Here is a 9,821-nt window from a genome sequence, read left to right as displayed (position 1 = left end):
CCCAGGGCCAGGACTTCGGCTGGGGGGCTGCCTGGGGCGGGGGTCAGCAACAGTGGCCGACCCTCGGGGCTTCTGTAGCTGGAGCCTACTTGAGGAGAGAGAAGGCAGCCAAGAGAAAAGAGGGCAGAAAAGCAAAAAAGGAGAGACATTTTTAGAATCCTCCTGGAGTCCCAAAGCCCTGCATCCCTAGAAATTGAATCTATAATGTGCGTGTGTGTTGAGTGTGCGTGTGAATGTGTGTTTGTGTATGCGTGTGTGTGTTTTGTTTCTCTGTGCTGGTGACGGCGCCCCAGGGCCTCCCACATGCTAGGCAAGTGCTGAGTCCCTGAACAACACGCCAGCCCTCATGGTTAGATTAATATGAAGTAATGTGTTCTCTCATTCATTCAAAGCTCTGGCTTCAAACACCTCAGGTCACCCTGGAGACTGTGACTTCTACAGGTCCCCATCAACCTTTCCCAATCCTGGCCTCCCTGGTGCCCCCTCCCTTGGGCCCAGTGGCAGGGCTGACACTTAAATCCAACAGCGGGCAGATGGCAGATGGGAGGTATGGCCGAGGTCCCTCCCGAACCTTCCCAGCTCTGACCCTGGCTCTGGGAGTCCCCGCTTGAGGAGGCCTTCTGCAGTCACCCTCTGCCCACCCTGGGACTGGCAGGGCTTCTCACCTGCTGGTGACAGTGGTGTCAGGTGCTGAGGCTGCGCCGAGGGGTCTCCCTGGAAGCTCCTGGGTGGCAGCGGGTGTGGGCAGGAGGGTGCTGACGGGGCGGGGAATCCGGCTGCGAGCCATGGCTGCCCGCCCAACCTTCCTGGGCAAGGCGGCCATGGCGGGCTCCGAGGCTGGCGTGTCCTCCTCGGAGCCTGTGCCTGAGAGCGTCTCCGAGGCCCTGCGCTGCTCCTCACTGGAGGAGGACGAGGCCCCCGAGGGCAGCCGCAGGAGCAGGCGGCCCTGCCTCTTCTCCATCACCAGTCGTGCCAGGTCCTGCTGTGCCCGGGCCCTCTTGCTCCAGCGCTCTTTGGCTGAGAGCGAGCCTGAGGGCTCTGAGCCCGTGTCCTCCTCTGACAGCAGCACGGGGATGCGGCTCCGGGGCCGAGGGCCTGGCCTGGGGCAGCGGCCCCGGGAGACAGTGACTGCTCTCTCAGGGCCTGGCTCCAGCAGGGACTCTGGGGCTGGCCCATCAGCAAGGGCCAGGCCATTGGGCAGTGAGTCTGTGGCCACCTCCGAGGGGGTGCCCCCAGGGGGCCTGGCCAGAGTACAGCTCTCCAGCCCTAGCAGGGCCACGCCGTTCTCCAGGGGCACACGGACCCCCTCCTCTGTGGTGCCCGCCTCTGAGGGCACCTCCAGACTCAGCTCCTCAGGTCTCGAGGCTGGTCCTCCGGAAGACATGATGTTGAGGTGCGACTTCTCAGCAATGTGCACAAAGGTCCTCTCGACTTTGGTGAAGGGTGAGGAGGTGACTGCCACACCTCCCGCTCCTGTGCTCACTGCCCCAGCCCCTGGTCCTGCCCCGGGTCCGGTGGGCTTGGCCTCGGACTTGAGGACAGAGGACAGCGTGCCGGGCTCTGACACATCCAGTTGGCTGCCAGTGGGATGGGGCCGCTCGTGCTGAGGTGTGAGGGCAGCCAGGGTGCCCAGGTCGGGGTCGGGTGCCAGTTCGGCAGTGACGGGCGACTTCTTCATGTCGCCAGGGGAGACCAGCACCAGCGTTTTGGAGCCCTCCTCAGGCTCCAGGTCGCCGTCAGCCATGGAGGCCCGGCCCCTGGACTCCTTCTGATCATCAGCCAGCAGCGTGGATGGGGCACCCTCCTGGCTCTGGTCGGTGCTCCTGTCACTGCCCTCACTGCTGGAGCCACTGGGCACCCCCAGCACCTCCCCCAAGGCCACCACTTCCTCCTCTTCCTCCTCCTCCTCTTCGTCCTCCTCTTCTTCGTCCTCCTCTTCTTCATCCTCCTCTTCTTCCTCCTCCTCCTCCCTTTCCTCCTCCTCCTCCTCCTCTTCCTCCTCCTCGTCCTCTTCCTCCTTTCCGTTAGCCTGGGGCCGGACAGGAACCGGTGGGCCCTGGGGGGTGGTGAGCAGCGTGTGCGAGAAGCCCACCCTCCGGACCCTGTGCAGCAGCCGCGCACGCTCCCGGCAATCAGAGAGATCTCTCTTGAAGTCCTGGTAGGGCAGGCTCAGAGGCACAGCTCGGGAGAGGCCGTTCACCTCGAATGGGGGCGCCACCGAGAACACCTGCAGGGGCACACACAGGGACCCGCTGAGGTCACCCCCTCTCAGGCCCGAGGAGACTGCACCTCGGACATGCATCTGATTCACACACTGCTATCCTCAGCCTAGAACGATCCCTGGTAAATCTGAAGAATGACTGAGTCTGCGCTTCAGGGGACCTGAGGCCTAGCTCCTGCCCTCTCCAAGACCCTGCTCTACCCCTAACTATGCCCATCCTGAGTCCCAGAGCAAACCTTAGAGTTTAATCAATAACATATGAAAGTCAGAAGGCACCACAGCCCCTGTTCAGGTCAACCTTCCCTATACAGATGTGGAAACAGCCCAGGGCGCAGCAGGATCTGTGTCCCCTCCTCGGGTGGGCCGGGCCCATGCTAGCCCACAGATGGCCTGTTCTCTCCACCCCTCTGCAGGCAGACAGCTGGCTGTCCAGGGCCACCAGGAACTGTGCAGGGCCAGGAAGAATTTAGGGCTGTCCTCTGTCACCCAGCCCTCTGCCCTCCTGCCCTTGCCAGGCCCACCAGGAAGACTGGCACTCAGATTTTCTTCCTTGAAGCCTCATGCTTCTTTTTTAGACTCCTGCCACATTCTCCCTTCCAAGCTAGACAGGCCTGACCGCCCTATCAGGACCTGCTGTGTCTCAACGCCTTCTTGGTCCCTGCGCTGCCCCGCCCTGCCCAATCCCCAAACATTGCTCAGCATCCACAATGCACCGGGGCCTCAGGCAGGGCAGACTGACCTAGCTTGTCCCTGGTTGGGGATGGCGCTGAGTGTCCACTGCTTCTTAGCCTTTCTGAACAGCTGGGTCTCTGTCTTCTTGAACTAGCACAACACAGCCCATCCAGCCCAGAAGCCCCGGGGCAATCTGACAGCTCTAACACCATCTCACTCAGCCACAGCTCCCCTTCACCATCTCCATGTCTACGCCCCGGGGTCCGCGGTCCAACCTTGACTTGCCTGGGCTCCCCAGCTGCAAGCCTGCTTTCTATATCGGTAATGGCCCCGAAGCCCAGATGTGCCTCCAGGTCCCCGGGGAACTCAGGCATTTAGTGGCTCCCATCCCAGATCAGCCCATGAGCAGACCCTACTGCCATGACTCTCACCTTCTGTTCCAGTCTCTCTTATTGGAGCACCCACGGGTCCCCTTCCCTGGGTCTCAGCCGTTCGGAGGCCACGGGCACTTCCCAAATGCTTTCTGCATCTTTCTCCTGCCTGGGATCCCGCCCCGCCCCCGTTTCCTGATAAGTTCCTCCTCTCCCTTCAACAGCTCGTTTCTGGCAAAGTCTTTCGGTGCACCCCTCAGACCAACTTTATGCCTTTCTCCTTTCCACTTGTATTCCTGGATTGGGGTTCTTATTATAAACAGGACCCCCGGAGAGTTTTTCCAATCATTCATTCATTCATGCCAGCCAGTAGTCCTTCAACATCTGCTGCCCCATGCTATGGTGCCGCATTCTGAGGGCCAGTGCTGAACAAGGCAGGCACAGCTTTTCTTTAGGGAACCTGTCACCTCCATATCCAGGGAAGAAACAGGAAAGGCACACTCCCAAGGGCCGTGACCCTAACCGCAGTCACACAAGCAAAAGGTCAGCAGAGAGCTCCTTCCAACCCCCACCGGCTACTCTGCTCTGCTCACCCTGGCTTGAGGATCACTCACTCCCCGCGACCCCTCGGAAAGCTGGGACCACACCAATGGGGCCAGGCTGGGAGAAAGGTCCACAGCCGCTGGCTGAGGCTTCAGGTAGCAGCACAGAGGCTAGTAGAGGCTAAGGCAGGGATCTCCAAGGCCAAGCACCCGCTGAGGCTGTGACTTGTCCCTGCCCAACTGCCACCACCTTCACCCCCACATCTTCCACCTCTGTAAGAACTTGATAGAGGTGCAAGACAGCACCCCACACAGCCAGACGAGCTCTGTCCCGGCCACATCCGGGCTGCAAGGCCCAACAATTTTTTCTCTTTCCATAGCACCCATTTGTTCCCATTAATCCATTGATTTATTTAGCAAACATTAATGACTGACTCTTGCCTGGCCACCTTCGCCAAGTGCAGGTACCAACACCAAGGCCAGAGCAAGTGGCAGGGGCAGAGGCAGCTGCTGTGAGCTCCGGGGTGAGTGGGACTGGCGGGAGGTGACGGCAATGAGAGCCAGGAACAGGTGGACACAGCGCTCTGATCACGTTTTTCTCCTGCACCGCCCAGCAAGCAAGTCCTCTGACACCCCAGGTCACCCTTTGTCTCAGACACCTAGGACATTTCTGTTCAAAGCACCTTTCCCCTTCCATCAGGCCAGGCCCTGGTCTCTCTGGAAAGTTCCCACCCAGAAGAAGGGGACCCTCGTCCCCCCTCCATGGTGCCCACATTGGCTGAGCACACAGGGAACTTGCCTGCACCTCAGCTCCTCCTCGTCAGAAAGGAGAAATGAGAAAGTCACACAGGGACACCAAGACCTGGAGGGAGAGACACACTGACCCTGGCTTCTGTGAAAATTAGGGAGTGTGACAACCAGGTCAGCTCAGGACCCAGAACTCACTCTAACCGCAAGTCCCAAGGGGAAGGGAGCCAGGGAGGCTTCAGTCCCCCCGCACACAGGGGAGCAGGGCTTGGGGAGCCACCCCACCCGGCAGTGCCCCACTGCCCAGCCTGACAGGAGAGACGATGCGGACCAAAGATCGCCCAGAGTCCTCCCTGCCCACCCGTGCTTCCTCTCAGCACATCTCTGCCACGCCGGAGGCCTCCTTCCACGTCCCCTGCCGGCTGGCCCCAAGAGCACCCTGGTCAGGGAAGACGAGGTGGGAACGTGGCACTTGTGTGTTTCGAGTCTACAGAGATGAAACACACTTGACGTGTGTGTGTGTGCGTGCGTGTGCACCCGTGCGTGTGTGGTGGTTACAAAACACAGCTGGCCCTTCTTGTCCCAATGACTGCTTTGGGCCAGAGGGGATGGCAGGTGCCTTCTTTTGCAGTACCCTGAGGATGGGGTGGGTGACGCGGAGGGATGTCCCCCTGCAGTCCACAGGTGTCTGCAACCCTGAGTGTCTCTCCCCTTCCACTGACTTGGTGCTCCTTCGATCCAACTCTGTCACCACAGTTCCAGGCCCTGCGAAGCCTGCACAGGCAAGAGAGTGGCAGGAACAGCCACAGTGACCCCCAGGCCTTCCACTGCGCAGAGCTCTCTGCATTCTACCATTCCTCCAGCCTTGACAGACAGCCAGACCCCTCCTTCCTCCCCATCCCTCCCTGGCATGTAGGCGGTTCAGAGACCAGAGTGCGCATACTACCTCCCCGGAAAGGAACAGCCAGGGGGGTGGGGGGTGGCTCAGGTCCACCTGGGAAGGGGACCCAGAGGCCACCTGGAGGAGGGGAAAGAAAGCAGGCGGAGGCGCAGGTTCCTGGAAGGCGTCTTTAATCAGGATTTGGTAGTACACAAGCTCTCCGGATTGTCTGCAGGAACATACAGGGACTGAAAAGGCACAAGATCCCTCGAACAGCGGCGCTGTTGGCAGGTGCCCTCCCCGCCCCACAGCCGTGTGCGGTGGGTGCGTGTCCGTGTCCCACCCCGTGGGCGCCGCGCGTGTGCGTGTCGATTTCAAGTGTTGGATTTTTGTACAGTACTCGCATCTAGGGGCGGGGGGCTCAGTGCATGCTTTTTTACCGGCCCAGGGCCCCCCAGCGCTGTTATGTATGCTAAGGAGGACGCACCCCGGAGAGAAAGAGGAGGGAAAAAAAAGTCAGCGTCCTGTCTTTGTGTATCGAGTCTCTCATGCATGCTCGGGCTGGCCAGGTAGGGCAGTGCAAGCGTATAATACAGTTATTGCAGTACAAAACGGGGGTGACCCAGGAGAGGGCTTAGGATGGGCGGGGTGGGGGCTCAGGGGTAAACCAGCTGGACCCAGGACCCTGGGAGCAGGGGTCCCCTCGCCACCCCCTTCCCCTTTCGCTCCTCCCCCCCCCGGGCCAGGAGGGGCCCCCCGCCCTGGGCTCAGGGGTAAACCAGCTGGACCCAGGACCCTGGGAGCAGGGGTCCCCTCGCCACCCCCTTCCCCTTTCGCTCCTCCCCACCCTGGGCCAGGAGAGGACACCCCAGCCCCTGGGGGGAGGGAGCCCAGCCCCCCTCCTCACCCAATGCTGTCACCCTAGGGCCCGCCCCCCCCAGCCCCACCGCATGGCGAGGGGATTACAGAGCAAGTGCAAAGGAAGCAGATGTTGGTCCCTGAGTTTTATTTTGGGGGTGGGTATGGGAGAAGCGCTGGAAGTGGGGATACGTTTAGGGTCCCCCAGGGCTTTAGTGGTGGATAGGGTGGGGCAGGGGGTCTCAGACTTGGATGTGGGCAAAAACTGTGGGTGGTCAGGTAGCTCTGAGAGCTGGACTCCAAGCTTTGCTCCCCACAACTCCGGGCTCTTTGGCATCCAATCTCAAGGCCAATTACGAGGGGGCAGCCCTGTGGACAGCGAGGTAACCAGGGTCGGGGTGAGGCGATGGGCCCTTGCACCCCAGACTGCACCCCAGCCCTGGGAGCACTCAGGGCTCCCCCACCTCCCCACCCCACCCCTGTCCCTGCCCTGGGGCAGGGGACCCAGCAGGCAGAAAAGCAAACAGGACCTAGCATGGTGGGGAGTATGGAGGGGCTAGCAGCAGGCAGCCCGGGACAGAGCAGCCAGTTAGAAGGGTGGGGTACATTCATGGCCAAGAGGGTGGGTGAGGGTCCTGGGGCAGGGGTCCTGGAGTAGGAACAAGTGGCCTTTGGGGTAGGAATTACAGTTAGAACCCTGTGCCCCAGTCCCAAGTGGGCCGAGTGAGCAGCTGCAGAGCGTGCATGTACCCACGTGTGCAGGGAAGGAGGTGTTGGGGCAACCCCGCTGCACCCCTCTAGCATGTGCAAAGGTGGGAGGCAGGGCTGGGAAGGGTCCCACAGTCCTTGAGGGGGCACTGAATGTTAGGGAGGACTATGGGGGTGCCTCAGATCTACGTGGGGTGCCGGGTGGTAGAGGGTGGTGTTCCGGCCTCCTTAGAGATCTAGACCTCCCTCCCCAGGTACCACATCAAGCCAAGACAGCAGAGGATGTGACACCATCTGTGTCCCCACAGCTGGAACACTCCACCCTCAACTGGAGCACCCTCCTTATGTGTGGTCCCTGCCCGACCCCCAGATGCACCCTGACACAACACCCCCAGCCCCCTGAGCAGACAGCACCAGCCTTCCGCAGAACGAGGAGCAGACAAGGAGGGCGCTGGGACCAGCCTGGCTCAGAGAGGCCACCATCCCCACACACACCCTTGGGTAGGGCTGGATCTGTTGTCCCTAAAACTGGAAGTGCAAAGGGAGATTGTGGGATTTGGGGATCCCCTGGGATGAGAGCTTTGAGTGGTTATTGCTGTGGCCCCAGCTGCCTTCATGTTGGGTTGGGGGAAGGGTGTGAACTGATGAGAATGTAATAGAGCGCATTTCACTGTCGCAAGGTCCCCACCCTCTCCCACGGAGACAGTCCTGGTCCTATAGGGAGGTCCCACTGCAGTCACCATGAACGAGTCTGCTGGCCCCGCACACACAGGCAGGTCACATGACAGGTACACACAGCACTCACCATGCAGCCCCCCAGCCATGAGCAACCTCCTCCGGGAAGCCCACCAGGCTCAGGTTCCCGGGAAGAAAACTGCCCCCGTTGGAGTGCTGAGCCCTGACAGTGGGAACAGGGGGCACCCTCAGGCTCACAGAGGTACAAAATGATCTCTGGCCACCTTTTCTGGAAGCTGGTTTTGCTTGGCTCATGAACTAATTTTTCTTTTTTAAAAAACCTAGTTTGTGCATGTGCATGTGTGTGTGTGTTAATTACATGACAATTAAAAACTGGGAGATTTCACATAAAAATTGGAAGACAGTAGCAACAATTGCTTTAGCTGGGACAGTGGCCAGGTGGGGTGGGCTGTTTACCACAGTCCTCAAACCCGCCAATCCCTGGGTACCGCTGGCTCCTGTGTGAGCTGGTGACACCTGCCTGAAGTTCCCTGACTGATGCTTGGTGATGCCAGTAACTGCCCTGACCCTAAGCCTGACCCTGAGGACCTCACCAGGGCCACAGGTCCCGTTCAGAGCATGCAGTCTGCCCACCTGGTCCCCAGGGCTGCCACGGGATGCTTGGGGCCTCGTGGGATGAGAGGTGGGGTCCAGAGACAGGGTCCAGGGCTCTAGGGGGACTCGCACCTGGACCCCATCCCGTGGCAGGGTGGGCTTAGGAAGGAAGGAGAGCATGGCTTGGGTCAACGCTTCTCTTCCTGCAGAGCTCTTCCTGGTAAGAGGAGAGTCCTTACCAGAAAGGACTTTGGTAAAACAGCACAGACGGAAGCTTGACAAAGCCTCGGAGCAAGCCTGCAGCTACTGCTCCGGGTTGGGTCGGTTAGTGGAGTAACACTGGGGCCACCTCGCAGGCTCGCCGGGAGGCTTCCATATGTTAATATGGTAAAAGTGCTCAAATCACTGCCCAGCACTTGAGAAGCACTGTGTGCCAGTGACTGTCAAATAAAATTGACAATAAATAAACGCAGGGTGGGAGTACAAAGTATGGAAACGTCATTCTCCGAGTTCAACCGAGCGCTGTCGGTTTTCAAAGCTAGCTTGGGGAGGCTGTGCCCTTTCCCCAAGCTGGGCACAATTTCTTGGGACACTGGCCTGCTCTGGGAAATCCTGCAAAGAAAGGCTCTGACATTACAGTCTCCAGCACCCCTACCTGGCCTGGGGACCAGAGGCCCAGACCACGTGACCTTGACCTAACACAGGTGGCTTTAATGATCTTAGCAGTTTCCAAAGGTCAAAGCTGCCCTGAGAAGACAATATCCTCAAACTCACTTCCGGTTAGCTCCAAAATTTATGGCTTACGAACACTCCTCTGCCACAGAGGACGCACAGAGAACATCCCCGGGTGACAAGATGTCCTGAGTCATGGCCTTGCTCCAAAGGACACACACTCTCCCGCGGGTGTCAGCTTGGGGTGGGGGAATGCAGAGCAGGACCCGCCTCCCAAGGCTGTGGCAACAGTGACAGGTACACGAGACAGAGGTGATAACGAGGCTGGGGCCCCTGCCATCCTCCTCTCTGAGAGGTCACAAGGCACTTTGGGACCTTAGAGTACCTCGGGATCTGGGTCAAGGGTCACAGAGCTGGAACTCTGCTAGGTGAAGGGATGTCGGGGGACAGAGTGCTCGCTGCTGACCTGTGCAGTGGACAGGGGAATACTCCCTGCACGTCACCACCTGTGCCACCACACTGGGGCACGGGAAGAGGGCCAGAGGGTACCGGGCAGAGGGGCAGTGCCAGAAGGAAGGGAGTGGGCACCATCCGTGCTCATCCCCTCACCTTGTGCTTTGTGATTTCTGTCCTTCTTCAAGCTCAACCCTGACCCCCTCCTCCTGTTCACCTAGGCAGAGAAGGAAATGGCCCAAAGGGCACCAGAATGTGGGTTTGGGGGAGAGTAGCCAGGGTAGAGGTGGGAAGGGACACAAGGAGTAAGACCTGACCCTGGCATTCACTTAAAAAAAAAAGAAGAGAAAGATTTTGGAGAAGTGAGCGGAGGCTATGGGAGCAGCTCCTGCGGCTGAGCTCGCGAG

At 59.7% G+C, this 9,821-nt stretch overlaps 1 protein-coding gene across 1 annotated transcript in view; it reads right to left on the bottom strand.

Annotated features, from left to right (window-relative positions):
- Ttbk1 (tau tubulin kinase 1) overlaps positions 1–9,821 on the bottom strand; it is a 32,858-nt gene that overhangs the window by 2,893 nt on the left and 20,144 nt on the right. The window contains exons 13-14 of the mRNA XM_033766445.1: positions 666–2,227; positions 1–85 (exon numbers count right to left, since the gene is read on the bottom strand). The exon at positions 1–85 is cut by the window's left edge and continues 1 nt beyond it. Of these exons, the coding sequence (XP_033622336.1) occupies positions 1–85; positions 666–2,227 (1,647 nt within the window). The remainder of the gene's footprint in view (positions 86–665; positions 2,228–9,821) is intronic.

This window comes from Fukomys damarensis, unplaced genomic scaffold (genome assembly GCF_012274545.1).
Source record: "Fukomys damarensis isolate Sample0158 unplaced genomic scaffold, DMR_v1.0_HiC HiC_scaffold_20, whole genome shotgun sequence".
Lineage (NCBI taxonomy): Eukaryota > Metazoa > Chordata > Mammalia > Rodentia > Bathyergidae > Fukomys > Fukomys damarensis.
This window is presented reverse-complemented; position numbering and strand designations above follow the sequence as displayed.